The sequence below is a fragment of the Pteropus medius genome, unplaced genomic scaffold (genome assembly GCF_902729225.1).
Source record: "Pteropus medius unplaced genomic scaffold, Ma_sr-lr_union100, whole genome shotgun sequence".
NCBI lineage: Eukaryota > Metazoa > Chordata > Mammalia > Chiroptera > Pteropodidae > Pteropus > Pteropus medius.
In genome coordinates, this window is record NW_024342473.1 from 2,166,024 (window position 1) to 2,191,123 (window position 25,100).

The 25,100-nt window shown below is 36.9% G+C and overlaps 1 protein-coding gene across 5 annotated transcripts in view; it reads left to right on the forward strand.

Moving 5' to 3' along the window:
- Nucleotides 1-25,100, forward strand: part of FNDC3B (fibronectin type III domain containing 3B) — a 296,648-nt gene that overhangs the window by 189,203 nt on the left and 82,345 nt on the right. For all 5 annotated transcript variants that reach the window (XM_039865044.1, XM_039865045.1, XM_039865042.1 and 2 more), the window contains 3 exons: nucleotides 13,845-13,903; nucleotides 20,483-20,634; nucleotides 23,296-23,355. In XM_039865044.1, the coding sequence (XP_039720978.1) occupies nucleotides 13,845-13,903; nucleotides 20,483-20,634; nucleotides 23,296-23,355 (271 nt within the window). The remainder of the gene's footprint in view (nucleotides 1-13,844; nucleotides 13,904-20,482; nucleotides 20,635-23,295; nucleotides 23,356-25,100) is intronic.

Here is a 25,100-nt window from a genome sequence, read left to right on the forward strand (position 1 = left end):
GGTCACTCACTTAGATGGCATCATTATAATTCTGGTCATACAATTTCTTAATCAATTGCATTTTAGTAACCACTATTTAATAATGTACTTATGTGCAGCTCAGTGGATAGGGAAGAGAGAATAAGGCTTTTACGTTTCATTCAAAATGTAGACGTGAAGATTAGTTCAAAATAACACTAATGATATAGTATTATTACATTACGATGAAAATTAGTTCACAGTAATTACAACTAAACAATTCAACCATTTGCTGCTTTAAAGAAACTCTTGAATCAGTTTCCTCAGCTCTCTTTCTGTGAGTCCATTCCATTAGAAAGTTCTTTTTCATTCATGTTGTCGGACAAGTCACCTAGACCAGCTGCCTTCAACTGCTCTGCTACCTAATTACAGCACCCCCTGCCTTTGCCATTCCCCCACATTCTCTTCTCTGTTTTTTTCTGGCTTATCATAATATGAGGGCTTTATACACGCACAGAGCAACTGTTAGCCGCCTCAGAAACACAGGTCTGGGCCACATTGTTTGGTGGATTGGTGTTTCCTTCACAAAGGAAAATGTTTTTGAGACTTTTGCTCAGTGGTTCCTATGAAGGCCAGATTGGGATTTTATTCTGCTAATCAAAGATACTAGTTTATACCTTAGTGGTGGTTAGTTATCTAAAAATAGAATTGGTGTCTACTATATAGTTTAGCAGTTCTTTATCCTTATTGAAAGACTTCAGAAAAAAGACTGCTCTACTTTCGAGCAAATGCTGTGTCTGAAAATACAGAAAGACAGCTGGAGCCATAAATAAGTTGAATAGTCTGGATACACTCTGTACTAGCTGATGGGGAAGAAAAGGACACACAGATATTTCAGGTGGTACCGCATAGCAAACAGCTGTAGCTGATGGTCCAACATAGTCTGTTCTTTTGGAACAGTGTGGGTTTCTTCTCTAAAGCCACAGTTGACTGCAGAAATACTCTTAACATGTTTTGGAAGCAATTACTGCATAATAGTGTTGTCTCAAAACATCTTGAATGATATATTTCTATATCTGGCGGGGGGAAGGAGGAGAATTATTGTATTATTGATACACTGGCACAAAATAGTCTGTAGAATAATTTTCAGTAGCTTCTTTTTGGACTTTTAAATTGACCTCTGGAATTGGATATGACCTCTTATGGAAGCAGTAGTATAAACACATTTTAACTTACACTGTAATTATTTTGTGGTCCAGCTATCCCTTCAGGCTGATAGATTTGTTTATCTCTCACAATTAAAATTGTTCTCCCCATCCTTCCCTTGTTTCCCTTGGACGTAGGAGATGACAGGATGAGAGGTTTTTGAAGTCATCCGAAAAGAAATAGTTAGACTAGGAATCAGAAGACCTAGGTTTGACACTGGGTTCTTTTAGATTTGCCTATGTGATCTTGACCAAATTTTTTAATCTCCAGTTTGTAGTATTTGTATGTAGTAAATGGGTAAAATAATACCAAATATGTATTTACATATGTATGATACATGTATTGATTACTAGGGCCTCCATATCAAAGTACCACAAGCTATATAGCTTAAACAGATATTTATTGTCTCACAGTTCTTGAGACTAGAAGTCCAAGATCAAAATGTCTGCAGGTTTTTTTCCTTCTGAGAGTTGCGAGGGAAGGATCTTTTCCAAGTCTCTCTCCTTGGCTTGTAGATGGCCGGCTGTCTTTTCGCTGTATCTTCACATCATCTTCTCCCTGTATGTGTCTGTGTTCAAATTCCCTCTTTTTAAAGTTAGGTCCCACCTTAATGCACTCTTTTTAACTTAACTGCCTCTAAAAAGACACTGTCTCAAAGACAGTTATAAGTTATATTCTGAGGTGGTGGGAGTTAGGACTTCAGTACATAGATTTTTAGAGGAAAACAATTCAGTCAATGATAATATATTACAGAGGGCTATCTAATAAATGATATTCTTATACTACAGTTTATAGTTCTTTGAGTTGCTCTGGATATTCAAAATATTTTAATAAAAATTTTATTCTAATGGATACATTGATAGAGAAAAATCACACCTTTAAAACTGAAAATCTAAGATTTACTTGCGTTTTCATTCTTTGTGGTGAACTTGCAAGTGAAAAGTTAACATCTTTCACTCTAAGAATAGAATGGAATTGTTGTGTACACCCCATTTAGGTTCCTATCTCTTAGGACATCTTTTTGTTTAACTGTTAGTTGTAGAGGTTTGGAAATTTATTGGGAAAATTTCAGCGGAAATTGTTTATTGCCAGGAGAATCAAAGAGATCTTAATTAATCTTTTGCTCAAGGGTCAATAGACTCCTACTTGGAAGTTGAAGTTTGAGCAAATGGCAGTGTTTTACTCAGTCTCAAACAGCTAGACTGCTTGCTACAGGTGGTAAGCCATAGAGACTGAGTCTGTAGTAGAGCCAAGTAGGACTTCGTGAGCCTGGGATAGCGACCAATGCAAAGAATGGGATCCCTCAGTGGAAAATGCTGAGTTTTTCATTCTCTGGGATTGCAGTTGGAGGACTCATTATGGTAAGAAAGGCAACCAGATGGTCACATACTCCACGGTAGAAAGGACAAAGGATAGTCAGAGAAGTTGGAAGCGTGCATTGATTGCAAAAACGGAGACTTGAAAATACTGTTGCAGGGCAAACTTTCCTGTTTGGCTAAGTAATTAATTGCTAAATAGAAATAGTAGAGTCATCTTCAATGGTTCTTTAGAGATTCTTGATTTGTGCGCACAAAAAACTTGTGGAATAGGAAAGCTGGAAAACAACTAACTTGGCTCAACAAAAGCAAGGCATTTTAGCCTCTAAAAACAACTTTTGCACATTCTAATTTAATTTTCTGAAATAAGATTAGTATGTAGCAGATTAAAAAGTTACCATTGGTAGGTAAAATTCTCCATTCTTCTCCAGGATACTGTCCAGAGTGAGATTCAAGAACTTTTAATTGCTTAATTAGTAATGTGTTTAGTTGGATTTTTATCATCATAGTAAATGTGATGGCTTTATTGAGGTTTTTGCTAAGAGACTGTTAGCTTTGCCTGTGGAAATATTTCTAATCCACACCAAGTTCAGGATTCTTGTTAAATTTATTTAGTAAGTACATACTGGCTTCCTGTGCAAAAATATAGATCTATAGATTTTGGACAAAGTTTTTATCATAATGTGTTTTTAATATAATATTGTGATCTATCAAGTTGTCTTCCTTTATAACTCTCTCCAGCATGATGTCTATCATGTGCTTGCTTTTAAGACTAAAAGCTTAGTATGTGCATTTGTAGGTAGTGTTTCTTTGAACATTTATTCAGTCATACACTCAATAAATGTTCCTTTGCCAGGCATTGAGCCAGGCACTGGGGAATCAATGACACCCAACACAGACGTGATTCCATTTGGGGAGAGGTAGAGGATAAACTGTGAATAGAAACATGCAGTAGGATATATGCTGAAATAGGAGAGGAGTATGGGAGGTTCGAGGAGCCCCTACAAAGAGCACCAGTGCAGGTGGATGACAAAAGCAACACTGCCAGGGTGACTTGATCCCTCAGCAGAGGCATGAAGGGTGGGAAGCCTCAGCCAGACCAGGAGGGAGAGGGACAGACTTGTGCGCATGTTCTGTACTGTCCTTCCACCCTTGTGTCACTCGAGGTTTGTCTGTCACAGATTATCCTTTTACATTTTAGTGTTTTATATTAGGAATGTTATCAGCATAATCTCTAGGAAATTATTTTAGAATCAGTTATCTAGATGAAAAGCTGTCTATTGTAATCACTGAGATCCATATTTTGAATCTTTTTATCACTGTCACTCATTTCTCTTCCTCTGTCTCTGTTTTTGGACGTGGGGTGCAATCTCTTCTATTTTTTTTTCTTTGTTATCTTGTCTTTTATACCTTCCTCTTGTGCATTTTTATTTCCTGTCCAGTTTGGTCCATGACTCAAATGGCTGCTTTTTGCTCATGAATTCCCCCTCAACCTGATTAGCTCACCGTAGTCCAGGGGTTGTATACCTCAGCTTTTAGGAGATAGGGACCAGGTGAGACTGATTTGTCATGTGCAGACTTTAAAATGTGGCTGGCAAGATGTGCCATTTGTAGAGTTCGTAAGTGCATTTTTTTTATTATGCAGGCAAATGACATTATTAAGAGCTTATGACTACCACATTTTGAACAACAAGGGTAGCTCATTTGGACAACAGAGGTGCCAGCTGCGTGCTTCAAGCGTATTTTATTTTATACAGAAAACTGAATAACAAATACTAAATAGTTTAATTTTATAAAAGACTGAGACAGCAAGATCAGTGCATATGACTTTGATATAGAGTAGTTTTCTCGAAAACAACTCATGACTTCTTTCACATTGACCTTCACTTTGTGGGATGTTTTGGAGAATAAAATGAAAAACCTTTGAAGAGAGCAGAAGACTTCTGGTTCTCAGAGACTAGTCTCTCCAGTTCTTGAGACAAGTCTCTCATAGACAGTATCCTCCATGCAGACATTTCCTGCTTCGTGGCCCAATCTAACTTTTTGTTTTAGTTTATTTCTTAGTTTGATGCATTATTTAGCATACAGTTCATTTTTTTTTCCTGGATTGGAGCAGATGGTGCTGTCTCTTTTGATTATCTTTTTTTAAAGAGAAGTGCTGATTAGAAAGAATAAGAAATAAAATGTAGCCAGATTAAATTGAGAGCAGAAATTACACAATCCAAGAAAAGTCAAATATGTTCTATGTTTTTCTACTTAAAGTCTACCATAGTTTATATTTACGTTTCTAGAGTTCAAGTTTGCTGTATTTTAAAATGCCATTTAAGATGGCTCTTGGGTTATTGGTTTGCTTTGTTTTAACTTTAATTTCTAAAAGATATAGAAACTAGAAATGTTTAGACAGATCCTCCCCCAACCCCCATTCTAGTCAGGTTTAAATAAGAAAATCCTTGGGTAATTGAGGCTTTAACAAATCCAAAAATTTTGGATAAATTCTCTTATATGCTGCTGAAATCTCTCACCTGCGGTCTGCACATTTTCTCATTGTTGGCCAAGTGATATGAAACCAGAATATTTAACAGGTATTCAGAACAGAAATCTCAGGGAAGTGGACAAAAGGGGCACAGAAAACAGCTTAAAGGGCTTCCGACTGGCTACATTTGGGACAAGTTTAGCTTTCAGAAGAATGATGGCACTAGAGTATTATGAATTTTATTCAACTTTAAAAAAGAACCCGTGAGTTAATAGATGAAGTGGGAGAAGGAACTGATTAACACAGAAGGAATGATAGAATTAGAAACATCCCCACCTTGCAGTTATTAACATAATATCTTATGGCAAAGATTATCAGTGTTTACTATTAGCATGTGGTGAAGTGGGGAGAAGGTGCTTTGACAACAGAGAAATATGTTACCGAACACTGTAACCAAGTGATCTAAGTGCTGAGCCTCACTAAAAGGTTCATACTGGCACTGCGTGCTTCTTCGTGTGAAGGAATGGGAAGTGCGTCTATGGAGAATTCTTGCCAAAAAAAATTTAGCCTGAATTTAATTATGAGAAAATAGCCACACAGTCCAAATAGCGATATATACTATAAGAAAACCAGTCTAGACTTTTTAAAAATATCAACCTTAGGAAGACAAAAAATAAAGGAGAATTCTGTTCTAGATTAAGGGAGACTAATGCAACCTGACAGCTAATGCAACATGTCTTCCTTATTTGGGTCCTGGATTAAAGAGAAAAACATAAAGGCATTGTTGGAACAATTGGGGAAATCCAAATATGGAATGTAGAATTCATTTTATCATTGTTAAATCTCTTGGTTGTGAAGTTATTGTGGTTATGTACAAGAAGGTCCTTATTTTTAGGAAAGGCATGCTGACATATTTGGAGTAAAGTGTCATAAGATCAACAAATTCCTTTAAAATGGTTCTGAAAAAAAGTATGGTGATGTACAGGTAAAATGCAATCGTGCATGTATAGCAAAGCGTTAGCAATTGGTCATTCTAGGTAAGGAGCGAATCGGTGTCCATAATACTTTTCTATAGAAGTAAAAATAATTACAAAATTAGGCAATTTTACAAAAAGTTTTTCATTTCCAAATTCTCTGGAAAAATGGCCATATCTATCAACCTTACACCCATGATCCTGCCTGGCAGTAATTGATTGACTATATAGCAACTGTCCCCTTTAGATAGGATGAGAGCTTTGTCAGTTTTCCACAGTCCTTACCTTTGCTGTTTGCCTGATATGTCCACATTCTTTTACTCATTGACATTACCTGCCTGTTTGCTGTATGCGTTTGAGTATGTACCCACATAGGTAACATTTGCTGATTTCTTTGAGTGAGATAGGTTGTTTCATGGATAGTAATGACTTTTCCATATGCCAGAACTCTCGTGAGTTATTTGGAGCATATGAAGTTAGCTCTGTATTTGATCCTCATATCAGCTGATTAGCTTCACTGGGTTAATAGGCCATAGACTGAATTTCTGTCATCCCCAAATACATATAATTTAATCATATGAGTTGTCAATTAAGAAAATGTGGGTGTAAAAACTGTTCAAAACTTGCTGTATTGGTGGTATAAATATTAAAATTCTCTTTCAGATTTAATGTGTTCCAAAGTTGTGCTCTCTGGATTCTGCCTGTCAGTTGACACAGTCTTGCACAAGTATTGAATATGCTACCTGAAAAGTTTTCATTGTGACGTGCCAAGTCTTAATGAAAAAACATTTTGTAGAAACATTTATAGATGCCAATGCACAAAGTAATGTATAAACTTTAATTACCTTTGTAAGTCGTTCTATCCTGTGTTTAAGAGATTGCCTTCCTGTTACACACCCAGGGAGGGTACCAGCTTTTGCTGTATAATCATGGAGTTGAGCCTTCCCCCAAAATAAAAGAGCTATATCTGGCGCAGGTTAGGGCTCAGCCAGCCAGTGAATTGGTTCAAACATGCAGGGGGAAGGAAAGGAAAGGACTGTGCTGGAGTCAAGCTTGCCAGGCAAGCATATCTACCTAATACTTTACCCATTTTTGTGGGTTTTTCATCCCTGTTTAATTTGATGTTCTTAAAAATACTAGCTGCATTTGTCCAGTTCATGCATATATATGATTTTTGCCTTGTGAGGTAAATGCAAGAATTTTTCTTAAGGAATTTGACAAAAATGAATATAGAATCTCCCTAGTATTTCAGGTAGGACCTAATTTAGTTGGCGTCACGGAAAGCGACTGAGAGATAAACTTTGAGTTGACCTGGGATTCCACATACCTGAGTAGGCAGTTCAGCAGTATCATATCCGGTGCTTTCCCTTTTCTTTCATTAAGGACCCAGACTTAGCATTGCTCTTTTGTCCCACTTATTACCTACAGTGCTGTACAGCTTTTGCCTGAAGGGACCATATTGCCTACCAGTGGATTAATGGGAATTTTCTCTGTAGGACTTTGCTCAAATCTTGGGCCAGGAAAGAAAAACATTCTTTCTTCTGAATTCTAGAAATAGCAACAGAAGCTCAGAGGAAATCAGCCTCTCTTATCCCATTTACATTCTCTGGCCATCTCTCCTGTCTAGCCGTGCACTCCACCTGCAAAAGGAATTCATCTCTCTACCTCTTTCTTTAACGTTCCAGATTTTGTTTAGAACCCATGTTCCTCTTGAAAATAGTATCCTAGACTGGAAGGCAATTTCCCACAACTTATGTTCACTTGCCTGCTGCTTCCTTTTTAGTGTCGAATGTCTAGTATTCCCTTGTCTATTTTTCAACATTTCAAATAGAGTGACCACTTAACCAGCTAAATGGCTGGAGATATTTGTCTTTGCATTTTTAGCTTCAGCGTGATTGACATCTGAAGATATTTTTGGAATTTGTGTCTTCGGGAATAACATATTTCACAAATTTATTTCTTGCAATCTTACACATTTTTAATATTTTACACATTTAACATCATTAACTGTGGATCATAAATGGAAGTTCTTAGGTATTTAATCCTACTTTTGTATGCATTTATTAGATTCCTCTTTTTTCCCCAGCATAAGTAATATTCAAAAATGAATATAGCTGAATTATTTTTTGAATGGAAAACCAATTCAACGAGCATTCTTCAGTTGTCTTCCTTCATTCTTAATGCATTCTCATCAGCATTTGTAGGCATTGACTAACTATCCAGCTTATTATTGAGTCATATTTTTCTTTTTCATCCAAAGGTATTTATTTCACCCAAAGAAGAAGGAATGAAGAAGTACGAATTAGTAGTTACGTAGTTACAAAACAGTCATGCACATGTAGAGTACCGCATAGGGGAATATAGTCAGTATTATTCTATGTGCTCTGTATTCTGGCAGATGGGTGCTAGAGTAATCGGGGTGGGGGGGTCACTTCATAAATTATATAAAGGTCTAACCATTATACTGTATACCTGAAACTAATATTACATAATTTTTTAAAAAGCAAGGAAAAACCCCTAAAGTATTTATTTCTGTTTTTAGTTTTCATATTGAGTGTTTGCTATTGATTTTAAGCCTCTTATCTCCAAAATGGGCATGAGCAGAAGTTGTATATTTTCCACACCCCCTAGTTTATTAATACATAATTTATTAAAGAGATTAGCGAAGTCAGCTCCTTGGCACATCTGAGAAAGCATATTATGTTATGCCAGGCATATCTGTAAATGGGCCCTGTGGATGAGAACTAGACAGACGGTTTACAGAGCAATACTGCTGATGTCATTCCACTGGAATGAAGGGGCTGTTACAACCATAAATACATTCTATAGCTAGCAGCTAAATGTCTAGCTGTATTTCTTTTCTAAGAAGGAAAAAATGTGAAACAAACCAAAGAAGTAAATTGTGTTTATAAAGGGGGATATTTTAATTAGTTTAAGTCTTACAGTTACTCAAACAATCTGAACTTAGAGTTCATTTTGGATCAAACATAAAAAACATTATTTGTGGAAAGTTTAAATCTCACATGACACATATTCCCTCTATGTGTGTGTTTTCTTTCTTTCTTTCTTTCTTTCTTTTTTAATGTATTTCCTTGCGTATTTTATTTTAACCTTCCCTTTTCTAAAAATGCTTTAGTTCTTAGGAGGAGATTTGCTTTTGGGGGCAAGAAAGGCATAAGCTAGCTGAATTACTCCCTTCTCCCTTCTTAGTGTTTCCAGATAAGGGTGGTTCCCAACTCACTCTGGCATGTTTTAACTAGAGGCTTCCTTCTGAACTCCTCAAGAAATTACCTACCCCCAAATGCATTTTACATCTGCAAAACAAAATGTGCCTTCTCTGTTTGGAGCAGTTCTGGAAAGTGCCCTGGAATTCTTCTGTGCTGCACAAACTTCGCCACAGGGAAAAGGCTTTCAAGTATTAAGAAGGTAGTGATGTAAAATGTGGGTTGTTGTGTCCATCTCCTTCAGCTGTGGTCGCAAACAGAATTGAAGAAGTTGGGAAAATGGTTTTAATCTCTTTGCTTACCTCATGGCAGCTTCAATGTAGGGAGAAAAAAAAAAGTTGGCCTGTAAGATTTGCCTCTGGATTAATTTACTTGCAGCAAACCAGAGGGAAGAGGCAGGCCTGATGATGAAGAAAGAGAAAGTTGCCCTACAACCTTGCACCTGAACCTTACTTTTCTGCCTTTTCTAGTACAATCTCTTGTTCACTTGGCACACATCAATTTCTTAAGGGGAAGTAAAACAAAAGCAAATATAGTTTTCATCAAAAGGCAAATTATCAAAACTATTCTTTGTTAGTTTTTGTGAGGGGATTAGCTATTATTTTTCCCCCTCTTACAATACGATATGTGTGTATGTGAGTGTGATAGAGGCAGAGAGAAAAAGCATGTGAGCATGCAGAAATATACTCTGTATAGTTGGGCTCCAAAGCTGTTTTATGAAAAAGGGAGATGATAATTCATAGACTACTCCAAGGCACGGTTTAATCATACGTAGGGAGAGGTAGGCCAAGGTCTGAGTTAACTTAGTTATTTAGGTAACAGAGTTGTGAAACTTGGCATTTTCATACCGGACTGCTAGCTTTCATATGAGAGCTTATTTTATGTGTGGTAACTGTCACTTTAGCTCAGTTAAACAGATTTTATTTTCACTCTTGTGTGTGTAAATTGTGTGCCTGGCATATAGTTACGTTTTTTCTCTTAGTCTGTGGCAGCACAAATGGAAAAACATTAAATAAATGTAGTGCGAATGTTTTTTCTCTCCCCTTTCATTTTCACAATTTAGAAGCTTGAAGGAATGAATCTAGTCTGGATCTGATACGACATTTCTCCTGGATAATAGGGTAGTGATTGTCCTGTCACTACCTTTCCTCCCCACACCCTGCCCTTTTTACTTTTGATCTCAGAATCCTTTATTTGGCTCCATTCATGGCCCAGTTTCCTTATTCTTTCTTTTCTCACATACCTTCTTCCAGATCCAAAGGCCTTTGCTCTATTAATTTGACAGGTTTTCAGAGTTTAAAAAGAGCCAACAACACAATCTTCTCATGGGACTTAGAGAGCCTCTGCTGCTGCCTTCTCTTTCTCCCATCCACCTCCATCAAACACTCTCCAGTCTCAACCCTCTGTTCTTCTCTGTCTACATTATCTTCCTTATGACTCCCTAGTCTCTCCTAATTTGTCATGATGCAGTCAAAGTTTCCACTTGCTTTGGTATCATGTACTAGGCTTGTGTTCCTGAGGAAAACACATCTGCTTTCCAAGCCTCATTTTCCTTATTTGCTCCTCATCGTTATTCCTCAGTCAACAAAGACACCTGCAGGCATTTTTGCTCAGTACGGACATGAGAGCTGATGTGCGAAAAAGACTCAGTCTTGCTTTCTTCTGTAAAATGGAGCAGAGAATGTCCATCTTGCAAGGGATATTGTAAAAATTAGCAAAATGATGGTCCATTGATTAGCATGTGCCTAGGTGCTGAGAAAATGTCAGCTTTTGTTATTACAGTGAGACAGACAGGAAGGTCTTAACTGTTTTTGGAAGTTGTTTTTATCTGTCAGGACCTTTCACTTGTATTTCTGGCTTTTACCTGAAACTCATTCTTTTCAGTTTTAAAGAGACTTTTTTTTCTTCTAATTCAACCTCTTTTTCTGTTTTTTCCTTTTTTATGTCAAACACATAACCATTTCTTCTGTCATCTGTGTTTGAAAGCTAACTGGTAGAGGGGTCTCTGATTATTTTTTTTCTCCTTTCTTTCATGCCCTATTTCTATCTAGTATACAGTTCTGAGGCGTCTTCCTTTGCAGGGCTCTTTAATTCTTCCCTTCTTTCTTTGTTGAATTGGTCAGCATAAACTTTTGTTACCTCAAGGATAGGGTCTGGCTTCTCTTCCTTCTAAGATACTTACTTTCAACGTGTCAGTCATGACAGAAGGAAACAATGACTTCCTTCAGCTAACTGCTTGAATGTATTTCGCTGTGCGTATGTTTGAAACCATAGGGTCTTTAAATTCCGGAATAACTGGTAATTGAGAAAGTTCTGTCTTTAACAACTGAACCAGTTCATTTATTGAAGCTTATGGTTTTTTTTTTTTTTTGACAATTAACTTCGGAGACAGACGGTATTTATGGTTTACTTAGTAGGAGCTTCCAAAAAAGTGAGGGTATGTACACTTTTGACTCTGGGGTATAATCCATTGTCTATATCTTAACATAAACGCATGATTATAAATGAGCTTATGACATTTGGTCTTTTGAATATGAAATTTTTTTTTAGTCATAATTAAAATATGATATTGCCTCCAGCTCATTTATTTTTCTCATCAAAATAAAGGTAAGCGTGTTCTACTAAACAGAATGCAATGGGAAAAAATGAAGAACTGATCTTTTTAAAGTTCAAGGTGGTACCAACTAGAAGTTTGTTATTTCTTCTGTAAGCTTAGTTTATTTTCTTAGTCAACAAGTATGTGTTGAGCTCCGATCACGAAGGAGCTGTTCAGGGCGCTCAGTGGTGAGCATGTCCTACGATAGGGCTCAGCAAACTGCAGCCTGCCTTGTGGCCTGTTCCTGTATGCTTTTCAAGCTAAGATGGTTGTTACATTTTTAAATAGCTATAAAAATAAAGAAGAATGTGTGACAGAGGCCTATATGTGGCCTACAAAGTTTAAAATATTTATTATCTGGGTGAAATAGGTGAAGGGGATTAAGAAGTACAAACTTCAAGTTATAGATAAGTCACAGGGATGTAATGTGCAGCACCGGGAAGGTGTCAATGATATAGTAACTGTACAGTAATAGATGGTTACTGGACTTATCGTGGTGATCACTTTGTAAGGTCCATAAATGTCAGATTGCTGTATTGTACACCTGAAACTAATATATGTCAACTGTACTTTAATAAAAATTTAATATTTACTCTCTAGTTATTACAGAAAAATTTTGTCTACTCTGAACCTATAATATCTCTGCCTTCTTGAAGCTTATATTTTAGTAGGAAAGACAATAAACAAGGGAACAAATAAGTGAATTAACTTTCAGAGTTTGATAGCTGATAGGAAGGAAATCAGTAAGACATGCAAATTGACTGGAGTGAGGCTTGGACTAAAGGTGGAATTTGAGGTGGGATTCTTTGAAAAGATGACTTTAAGATTAGACCTGAACAGTGAGAATGAACAGCCTTGTGAAGAGCTGGGTTTACTGACCTCTCACTCCCTAGTTAACTTCTCCCTTCACCTCCAAATACCTGCTTATCCACAGAGCTCACTGGGATATTGGTTCCTAGAAATCTTATAGAATCCTCTTTTGTATTTCCTTTACTGTACCACCTATCACATTGTAATTGCCTGTTTTCTTTCATTTTTCCACCCACGAGACTTGAAATATCTTGAGGGCTGGGACGTGTGTCTTCGTAATCATATATCTCTAGCGTTTAGCTTATAAACTAGGTTTTACAGTTAAGTAAATCTAAAAATCAAAATTAGATTCCATTAAGCATGTTGTGAAAGTCAGAAGTTTCCTCTAGCAAAACAGATTCTTAAATTTAAATCCTGTTATTTATCCTCTTTTTTTTTTTATACTTAATGCTTCCCATCCCACTCTATACTCCAAGCACCTTTTCCCTTTTATTTCTAAATTCTTGCCCCACCCCCAAATCTTGCCTATTTTCTTGGATCTTATTAAGAGATACCATCATTCATCCAGTTGATAAGCCAAAAAAGAAAAAAAAGGGATTTTCCTTGATCCTTGATTGTTCTCATCCCCTCGCCCTTGTCTACACCTATACCAGTCCTGTTCTCACCATCTTTACTATCTATCATCTGTAGCCCAGGCCAGCTTTATCTGAACCAGTGCAGTAATGTAATGACTAGTCTTTCTGCTTTCACCCTTACCTCCCTATGTCCATTATTCACGCAGAAGCCAAACAGATCTTTTTAAACTCAAAATAATGCCATGTCAGTTTTTCCACTTAAATACTCCAGTGGCTGTCCATTGAACTTAGAATACAAATAGAACTCAAAAGCCTGAACTCACAGCCCATGAACTGGCACCCTGTCTCTTCACCTTCATCTCTTCATTGTCTTCAGCTCCTAGCTGCACTGGTCTCCCCCCTTCTCTTTGGGGCCTTTTATTTCCTGTTGCATTATTAGGTGGAAGTCACTGTTAATCTAGTCAACTATGGGAATATGTAAACCAATATGATGGCAATTTAGCACAGTCACAGTGAAATCCCTACCCGCAAAGAGTCCCCATTCCTGATTTTCATTATCATGTTTGGTATGAAAAGTTCACGGTAACAGGCGACTGACTGAATGATAGCCCTTGTTAAAAGCCTTAGGGAAGGAACCTGACAACCTTACTGCCTTCTAATGGTATTAACTGTTTTTCCCTTTTTTTTTCTCTCTCTCTCTTTTTCCATGCAGAGTATGAGTTGGAAGTAAAGAGGGTACAAGACATTCTTTCGGGAATAGAGAAACCACAGGTATGTCTTCTGGATTTCTCAGCATAAATGACACTTTCTTAAGTATTTCCAGTGTGCTTTTTCTTTCACTACATAGTAGGTAAGCAAAAGGGCCCCTTCCCATTGCAGATTATTCATAAACTATGAAATAGTGTTGCTATTAATGGAGCATGAAAATATAGAACAGCTGTCTTCTGTTTAGTCATAATCCACTGAAATGTCCTCTGTATTTAGATATTCTGAATGCAATTAGCTATTCTTCACAACCTCCAAGGATACATCCCCCTCTCCCCCAAGGTCTACAAAACAGTTTTTCTTTTGATAATTTCCTTTTACTTATGTAAATGTAGTAATAATTTTTGAAAACCTCAGTAATTCCAAGTATTTTTCCAGGTAAATTTCAAAAAGATACTTAAATATTAGCTGAGAAAGATAAGTCCAAAATATTGAGTGTAATGGCAAGTAAAAAAAAAATTGGTGGAAGCGGTGATATTATGAAGTTTAAAGCTTGATTTTGCCTGGTGCTTTGACATTCAAGTGAAAAATTCAAAATGTTGATTCAGCCTTTCATCTGAGATTAAAGAGCCAAGTTCTTTGGAGTATTTTCTAGCTGAATTGGAAAACCTTGATTCTTCATGTATTTGAAATACTGAGGCTTTTTAATAGAAAGGTCCGGACATTCCTCAGGGTACATAGTTGAGTTTGACTAAACCAAAAAGCGTGAGGTGTGTTGGATGAGGGGCACCATAAGGCACTTGTAAAGGAAGTGTGGTGTTGAAGTTGGGTCGGGGAGTCTGTACTTAATCTTGTAAGGAGCAGGTTGCCATTGAGAGATTTTGAGCTAAGAAGTTATGTAATCAGAGCTGTACTTTCAGGATGATCGAACAATTGGCAGGTGAGTTGGAGTGAGAAGAGGATGGGTCAGCAGTCTGTTACTGTGGTGGTCATCAGAGGCTTTGGGAGTCAGAGTTGGGCAGTGGCATCAGGTGTGGCAAGGAGAGAGGGTGGATTCTAGAGAGAAATCAATAAGGCCTCATAGGCTGTAAGAAATTGGGTGTCATGATAACTGGGCCTTCAGGCTTAGAGGCCTCCTTTCAGAAGTTGCTTCCTCTAAGATGGCTCCCTGTTTCTGTCCCTGCCCATTGAGTAGGACAGTCTGCACAGTACTTAGTATCACTAGTACTACCCCAGCTTCAGTGTGCTCTGCATGTTTTAGTATATTGTACTTCATTTACTTGTTTCTGGGGCTGCAGCTGGGTTCTGGCAGGTGAGAAAAATGCCTGAAAGCAGGCCAGCATCAGATGAGGCTCAGCCAGCATGGTGGAATGTGGAGACAAACAGGTGCCAGAGTGTGAAGCGGCAGCCTGGAGGGGAAAGGCCCAAGCCTTGCAGTCTAGTTCTCCAGGTTGGGGCCTATGTGACCATTAACTGTCTCTGTGACCTTGGGTAAGTTAAATGACCTCCCTGAGCCCAGGTTTCCTCGTCTTTGAAAGGTAGGGTAATAAATACCACATAGGACTGCAAAGTAAATTATATGCTATTTATAGAGTATTTGGGATGGAATATTTCTCTATAGTTTATAGCATATCATTAGGCAAGAGCGACACTTCCTGCTGCATTCTCAAATGGGAAGGAGAGGGTTCTGGCCACCACACAGGGAAGGAAGAGCTGCAGAAGGTTCGGCACACAATTGTAGAAAGGATCGTTGTTCTTTTTTTTTCTTTCAGCTGCATCTAGTAACACCTCTAAATAAAAGGCATATATTTTTCTTTGAGATTTTGCAGATGATATGCTTTAGGCGAACAAACAATATTGAGGACTTGTGGATTTCAGTCCTCTTTCTAGGACTTTGGGCATCCTGAATTAAGCAAATTATTTTCGGAAACCTAGATACTATAAAGATTCAAGTACTTATTCATTGAGTAAAACAGAGTACAAACATATTGGGTATGTGTCTTGAGACTCTAAAAATTCGGTTCCTTGTGGACTATACTCATACAGCTACCTCTATACCAGAGAGAAAAAGCTTGATATTATTCTAAGTAGTATAGGAATTCACTTCTATTTGGTACCAGTCACCTCCAGCCTAATGTAGTTGAATCTGCTCTGATGATGGTGCTAGATGAAGTCTCCCACATACCGCTGGGCTGTTTATTTTCAGGATGTAAATAAATGTAACCTGGAATTGTGGTTCTGCATTGTTTCCATCTGTTAATGTTTAGCTTGTAGAAACAATTGATTTGTCGGTTTCAGAAGTGAGTAAACTGACCTAAGAGGAACAACTGTCCTTGCAAGAAGTCGTTTCTCGAAAGATAAACAGCAGTATGAATTGAAACAGATTTGCACTTAAGAAATTATAGGAACAGATGACTGAAGTTCTTAGATTTGAATATGCTTTTTATTTGAATAATGGTCTCTTTGACCTTTTCCTTTTTAATTTTCCTTTGTGTTATTATTTTTCATGATGGTACTTTTGAAGTGAAGCCAATATTTTTATGTTAATATTTCCTTAACGTACTTCCTAATTAGATCAGCAGGCCACCCACATAGTTAAATCCAAAGACCAGACCAAATTTAGAAAATTCTAACTTACATAGAAATATTTTTGAACATAAAAGTAACAATTTAGTAACTTTATGAAAGTAAATGGTGTTTTTGATCCAAATAATATCATTTGTATATAACATAGTCTGGGATGAACAGGAAGGGTACAAGGAAAAAGAGCTAAGGATTATATGTCAAATAGCTACAAGATAATGCAGTCCTATCATTTCTGAATGTGTGTATATACACATATATGTGCTTTTAACTAACCGTTCTCAAATTGCAATCTGTATGTAATAAATACATAGATAAGAATGATTCCTAATCAGTTTGTAATCATTTAGAAAGAGATGGTGGTTTTATGAGTTCTTCAAGATACTGCAAAGCAGTTTAATTTAAATAATTCCTATGCAGACTTACACTAGTAAACTACACAAAAGACTTTTATATCACTATTACTGAGACATATGTCAAATTGGGTCTTGTCCTATAATTTCGTAATTAGAAATTACCATTTTAATTATCAATACAAAGGCGATTGATTTCTACTTATGGTAGAATAATTACACACCGGAAAGTCAATTTTGTGGCTTATAAGCTTCTGTTTTTGGATAACAGCCATGATAGTCATTGTGACGATGAGATTAGCTGTGCCCCAGTTCAGTTTGGTGGTCACTGCTGGTGAGAAAGTTGAATCACAGAATGAGAGAGACTTGCATGGTGACGTTTGTGTGAGAATGCTGTTGCTCTGAAGTAGGCATGAACCCAGCCAGAGTTCCTAGAGTTCTGAATTTCTCATTAAGGTAATCACCTCCATGGACACTTGGAGGAAATGCACCTAGTTCCGAGGATTCCCTTTTACATGAGGTTCTTTTGAAAAGCACCATGAAATTTCCTGGCATTCTCCTTGAAATGGAAGCGAGTTCCAAGTTCTGACAGACAAAGCCCTCTTTCTTTCAGGCTTCCAATGCCTAAAGAAAGGAAACCTGAGGCTCAGGAATCAACGAGAGAGAGGCATCCAGGGAGCACAGGCGGGGGTTTGGCCCCATAACTGTAGTAGCACTCTAGGTAGCAGGCTGACTGCTTAGCTCTGGCAAAAAATTCCCAGAAGCCGCTGACCTTTAAAAACGATGCTGAGTTCTCAATGTGCATTTCTGAGAGGCCGTCCTGTCAGAATAAGTGTATTAGCAAAATACATTTGCACAGAGCTCTGTGCTCAGGTGACAGTTTGCCTCCTTAAGGCTTGCCCAGGGAATCTAGGGAAAAGGTGAACGTTGTTTTAGTTATTGCTTCAAGTGTTGTACATCACTTAATTTAGTTAAGTAGTAATCTAACCAAGTCTAAAAGGAAAAAGCTAAATTAATAGCTAATGAAAAAGATAGGTTAAAGGGTTGTGGATTTATGAATACTTTGTCAATATCTAAAGTGTAAGCATTTGACTGAGCTATTTTGAGCTGTAATGTTATTTCACACCATCATTCATAGAATCAGTGCTACTGCACACTGTATTCAAGGCATTATGCAAAGCAGCCATTTATCACCTCAGTTAAATGTTTCCCAGGACCTAATCAGTCTCCTTTTAAATTATAAACTGAACTCTTCATAGCAAAATATGTCTTTCTTAAGTTAAAAATCAAATATAGTACCTAGTAACTCAAGCGTACTCATTGACAGTGTATGAAGGGGTTCAACATATACACTGGTGTATGTGGTAGAAATGCTCTCTTAAAATGTAGTCAGGGAACAATGTGTAACTAATCAAGTAAAGCACAGTATAGTGAAAAAAGTACTAAATATAAGTACCAACAAAATATAGCCAGAGCACAAAGGAAATAGTGATTGATTCTGAGCAGGGGAGTTGGGCAGGACAGTACAGAAACCTTTCCTGAATTGGGCTCAAGCTGCTGTGGGTCCCTGTGTGTTCAGTGTTTCTGCCATGAGACCCCTCACACATCTGTCACTCTTCACCAGGTTGGTGCTCCTTGAGGTAGAGATCATAGCTTAATCATCTCTTTTCACAGTACCTCACAGGTGAGATATGATGATTAAAATAATAAGCAAAGGCAGCATTTGACCTGGGTCTAAAAGAAGTTCGTTAAAGCCAAGGAAGCAGGAAAGTCGAAAGTGAAGTCACAGTTGTGAGAAGGAGTGGCATCCTGAAGGGGTGGTACAGCCGTGTGCACAGGAGGAGTACAGTAGAAGTGGGACTGCTAGTCTAGAGCCATAGCAAGAAGGGTAGAGCTTGATTCTACAACAGTGTCTCAGGTTTTTAAAGAAGTGTATAATGCTTGTCTACCATCTACTGTTGCCTGTACCAGAAACTCATACTATCTTATTCCTTCTAATTTTTACTTTTTCTTCAACAGACATTTACTAAGCAACTGAATATGACTGAATATTTACTCACAGTTAAATATGACTTGGACCCTGTCCTTAGGGTGTCCCACAGCCCAGTGGGAGAAGGTAGAGGAATGCTATAAACATGATTAGCAAGGGTAGAGATATCAACAGGGTTTTGTGGAGCAGAGAGATAATAATGGGGGAAATACTTCAGGAAAGGCTACTTTGGAGTAGTAGGGCCTGGCTGGAGTCTTGAAGGATGAGTAGATATTTGATTAAATGATTAGATAAATATGTCATGATGCTGTATACATAATAGAAATGATACGGAAGAGTCTGCTATAAAATGGACTGAGTGACAGACTGAAGAAGGAAACTCAGTATCCATTTTCATTTGTATTAATGCTTTTAAACGGTTTTATATTACATTTTAATATTCTTTGTATAGATCAGATGACAAAAATGGGAGGAAAAAAATGGAGACTGAATAGTTTACATATCTTCATCCACAGCCTAATACTCTACAGCTATAAAGTCTTTATGAACATTAAGCTTTAGCATCTGTATTAACTCTTAGTTTTTAATGTTATCCATAGAGCCACAAAATAACCTTAAAGTTATGTTCATAGAGTTATTTTAAAGAATTAGGTCATGCTTTAGGTTGGGTTTCTCCAGAAACACAGTCTAAAACAAAGATTCAAAAGCAGGATAGTGAGATGCCCCAGGAAGCACCATTAGGGTGAGGACTTGAGATGTAAGAGAAGGAAGCCAGTGCAGGTCTGTGAATGAGTAGGTTACAGCTGTAGGCAGCTGGGGCTCAGTCCTACTGAAGACAGCTGGCAGGTAGTATAGAACATGCCTCAGAGAATTCCTAAGAAAGAGGAGCAAGTTGGGGTGTTTAGAGACCCAGAGTACTGTATTCAAATGAAGTCTTAAGTGGAAGTTAAACCAAAATGATAAAAAGCAGAGCGTGGGGAGGTGAAAGATGTCCACCTCCACACACATTTCTACCTCATTCATCCTGGGCCTTGGTTCTACTTTACTGTCACTGGGGTCTCCTGGAAGCCCACAGGACTTAAAAAGAGCATGATGTGTGAGATACAGTAGGTCCTTAAATAACATCATTTTATTCAACATTTTTCCTTTATGACGTTGATGAAATGCCGTAGGAACTTAATTCTTGTTCATCTCAATTAACCTGTGGTAAAATTGGTTTCGTTATATGTTGGTTCACTTAAAGTTGCAGAACCCATTGTTAGATGTTAAGTGAGGACTTCATTAACCTTTGCAGGATAATTCTACACCAAGCAAGGCCTAGAGGCCACCAGAAAGTACCTGCATATGTGACTTCTTCTACATAATGTGATGTAGAAGAAGTCTACATCAATTTGATCATTAAATCTCACATTCAACTTTTTACCTTTAAAAAATTGCCAAACATGACAAATTGTTGGACTGGGTATGAATTGCGCAAGACTCAGATGGCAGTTTACGTTTCTGAGGACATATGTTACAGGAGATATATTTTGGACATTAAGACATGACAAGAGAGCATTATACAAGATGCTTTTGTTTCCTGTAGTTAAAATAAAGTTGTTTACCTTGAATTAACTCTGAGTTTTATGCCATTACTAATAACAAATGTTTTTGGAAGAAATAGCATTTGATCTGTGTGAATTGGATTTAAATACTTTTGTCCATCTTTTTCTTCCTCAGGTTTCTAATATTCAGGCAAGAGCAGTTGTGTTGTCCTGGGCTCCCCCTGTTGGACTTTCATGTGGACCCCACAGTGGTCTTTCCTTCCCCTACAGTTATGAGGTTGCCTTATCAGACAAAGGACGAGATGGAAAATACAAGATAATTTACAGGTAGTGTATATTTTCCTATATGTTTCTATGCTGCTAAACTGTGAAATTGGAGTCATTAAGGAAAATAGAAAACAAAGGAGACTTTAAAGGCTTTGCACATTTTCCTTTAAATTGTTCGTTTAAGAATTAGTGATAATTAGAATGTCAAGAGTTAATTTTGTCTAGAGTAATTAGTCAATCAGAAATGACTTTTTAGGGCTCTTTGGTATTCCGTAAAGTATGTCACTTTGTTTTGTTAGCTTGTCAGTTTAGTGAAAATTTTTCATTAATATCTATCAAGGCAAAACATAATCATGTCATTAAATTTTACATACATTATACACTCCTATGATTATCCTTTTTTTTTTTCTGACTCGGACATTTTACTAGTCTTGTTTTTAAAAATTCTACAATATGGTTTCATATTTATGTGAAATGAGAATTTCACCCTAATTCTTATCTTCCACAATAGTTTTCAAGCCTGTAGTAAAGATTACTTTAAAGCGTTTCTTGCCAAGATTTTCTTAAATGGTTAAAAGTTTAGCACACAGTAAAGGATTATCCCTTTCTGCTTTATGGACTCCCAGGTATTAACTATTCAAATGATTTATAGCCAGATTCTTAATATGATAAAAAATTTTAAGGTCAAATTTCTTTTTGTAATTATGGAGACTGCTCAGATTTGCAGAGCAGGAAATCAGAGCCAATCTTGTTCTAACTACTTGTTTGATAGCCTGCCCCACGTGGAGTGACTGCACCAACCCCACCTCTTCCTTTGTCAGAGACACTAGTTTTCTCTCCTGTTCTGCTACTTCATCAGCATTACAGACTTTGTAGCTCCTCAGCCCTGTTCCTAATTTGCTCCAGAGACATGTCTTTCTCTGGACAAAGTAAAGGAGAAAGAGAGAGGGAAGGAAGCCCTTTAGCCGCTCACTCCTCTCACGGCCCACAAGTGCTTTTGTTATCTCTTCCTTGGACTCCTGCAGGAATCTCCTTGGGGTCTTCCAGCATCCACTTGCTCTCCTACAATCTAGCCTTCACACTACAGAAACGTAAGTCAGACCACGTCACTCCGCTGCGGAGCACACTGCAGTGATTCCCCACTGTACTTAGAATGAGATCCTACTCTGTACTCTGGCTCACAAGCATTTGGTTCTATTTTGACAAGTCAGAATTGGTAGAGACCTTAAAGAAATACAAAGCACCATTTCCCCATCCCCACCAAGAAGCAAATAGATTCTGTCAATGCCAGACTGCTGATGGCAGGAGCGTCTCAAGTGCCCAGAGTGGGTAGGCGGATAACAGAAGTGAGAAAAGCAAAGGTTACAAATGAGGTGAACAGAGAGTTCCTGTCTCCCCCTGCGATGGGATCTGTGGTCACATAAAATAGATAGTTGCCAGAAGGCAGTACAGCCCTAGATGTGCTTTCTTTTTTTTTTTAAAAAAGAAGTACTGAAAATCTGAACCGTTGTGTAAACTTTCCTAATATTAAATTAATTTAGCCAATTAAAAAAGTTTAAAGATAAAGTGCTGGTCAAACAACAGTGATGCAGGCAAGGAACAGACATTGGTCTCCAGTGTACAACTCAAATATTATTATTTGAAATAATTTTAAACTTATAAAACTGCAGAAGCAAAGAGATCAAGGAAGGAGATGTGTATACTCTTTACCCAGATTCACCTGTTGTTAACTTTTTTGCTCTATTTTTTTTATGATTTGAGCTATTCGTTCTCCCCTTTTCTCTCTTCAGTCTATTTTTCCCATTAGTTGTATATAGCTTATCCCTTTACCCTAAATACTTCAGTATACGTCCTAAAAATTAAGATATTTTCTTAAATAGTCTCAATTCAGTTACCAACTTCATGCATTTATACTGATACAGTACTTTTATCTACATCCATATTCTAGTTCTGTCAGGTGATCTAAGTAATAGATCACCGCCATTTTTCTTACCCTCTAGAACAGGACCCTGTCTAGGGTCAAATACTGCATTTAGTTGTGATGTCTTTTTAGCTTTCTATAATTTGGAACACTTCCACAATATTTTTGTCTTTTATAACACTGGCATTTTTTGAAGAATACACTCATATCTCCCCACATCCCTTTACTTTTAAAAAAATTTAATGGAACATTCCTTATGTGGGTTGTTTCCTCATGATTAAGTTGAGATTTAGTTGCAACTTCCGATCATATTAATGGTTTTATTTTATATAAGAGCTGTTTATTGGTATTGGTATGTGAGGGAAGCAGAGTGAGATTTCTTCAGGAGAGCTGAGAAGTTGAGGTAGTTAGTTGGGGGTCATGCCGAGGTGAGTCTGGGAGTTACTTTCAGTTGACAGCTAGTAAGTTATTTACATTTACCTATGTATTGAATTTGCTTGCATGGTTATTTACTTCTTTGTTTTTATGTATTTACTTTGAAGAAGTGATTAGACCTTTTGGAATTTTATTAGTAAGTTAACCTTGCCATTTTCCAGATTTACGATGGCATAACTAAAAGGATTTTAATTTTCTAGTCCAGAAAGATAATATCAAATAGGAAGGTTTATTTCTGTCTTATGATGGAATTAAACATAATAGTTCTTGAATCATTGTTAGTACATAACAGTGGCACCCAGATCCAAATCCTGTTTTACCTTTCATACCAGTACCGTTGACTAATGAATGGTTTTTCTTTGCAGTGGAGAAGAATTAGAATATAACCTGAAAGATCTTAGACCAGCAACCGATTATCATGTGAGGTGAGTTAGGATATGAGAGCTGAACTATACTGGCAAAATCAGGTTGCTAAATAAAATCACGTGACCCGTTTAAAAAGTTTTTGGTTAATAGCACTTGCCTAACTCAAGTTGCAGTACCTTGGCTCATTGGTCATTCATTCATTCAGTGCAGTTCTGTTTTGCACTTGAGAGCATGGTGGTTGGAAGTACACAGAAGTGCTTTTGGTAACAGAAAAATAGATGATACACTGAACAGAATTTAAAAATTATTTTTAATAAATAATTTTATTTTATATAGTCTTCTGAGACCTTTTTGGACTTTGTGGTTTAATGTATAATATTTTCTTTCTATAAAACGAATGAATTTTTTACCATGGATATATCATTTGTTTATTATAGACCGTAAGTATAAACTATATGTTCAGCTCAAATGACTCGTTTCCATGTTGCAAGAACATATTTGGACCTTAAAAGACTATTGGTTTTGAAATAAGACAAAAAATGCAGATATCAAATTATCTCTGACAAGAATAACCCAATTTAGCAAAAACAGTGAACTTATATAGTCTGATAGATAGTCTGAAATCTTACTGTGTTTTTTCTGGAATCTCTGCTGTGACCACTCTGGAAGGTAGAGCTAGCTAATCTTAGAAAGAAACGCCGCCAACCACAGACCTATGAAGAGGACAGTATTACCTGGATTTTTACAAAGCTCATCCGATTATTTAAATATACATTCATCCATTCATTTGTAAATAAGCGGATTTCTGAATGTGATCCATTAACATTTTTTAAATTTCAATTTTAACTAAAAATTTTATTTAACTTTTAAATTGACCAGAAATTGTAATTTTATCTAATAGTATATACAACATTCTCCTTTCTTTATTAAATGTGAATATAATGATTATGTAATGAAATTGAAAGCATTAAGATAACATCCACTATTACACTTTCCAAAGGTTAATTCACACCACATGTTCCTTTGTGATGGAGTGGATGCAGGCTTCCCTAATAGGAAGAGTATATATTAATTATCAGGAGGCTTGATTTCTAGTTTGGCCTGCCATGAATTGACTGTTTTAACTTTGGTCAACCACAGAATCCCTATGCCACAATTTTCTCAGTAAGAAAGATAGGAAAGTAGGGGTGTACTCAGGTTATACTATCTTATTAGCTGCACAGGTGTTTTAAAACTAAGTTTAAAGCAACTCATAAAAGAGCAAGGTCTTATCTATTCAGTCATAAAATGTACATCTGCTTAGTTATTGTAGTGTTTAGATGAAATCCTTTGGAACCATCTCTTCCTGTTTAAATCAAAACTTTTAGATCTTGAATCGTTAATTTTAGTCCAAACATATTGAACTTTTCACATAGCCTGTAGAAGCAGAAAGATTTGTATAATTTGTGAGCTCAGATGATAATAGAAATAGTTTAATCATTCTGTCAAATGGTCGATTTAACAACGAACCAGAAAAATAGGGCTCCATATAAATGTTCTCCATCAGTCATTGTTAACATGTTTCCTTTTTTCTATCTTTTAACAGTTTATTGTTGTTGCTTTACTGAAGGTTTATTTCATTAATTTCCTGTTCATTCACAAGCTGACAATATCTGCTTAAACAAATTTAAAAGTCATAAAGAGTTGGCCTTTTATTTACCATCCTGTCTGTTGTTTCCCTTCATTTCTTTTTAACTCCTCTTACAAAGAGTAAATCTCAAGGACAATTGCTCATCATTTTTTTTTACTGCCATATCTTATGAAT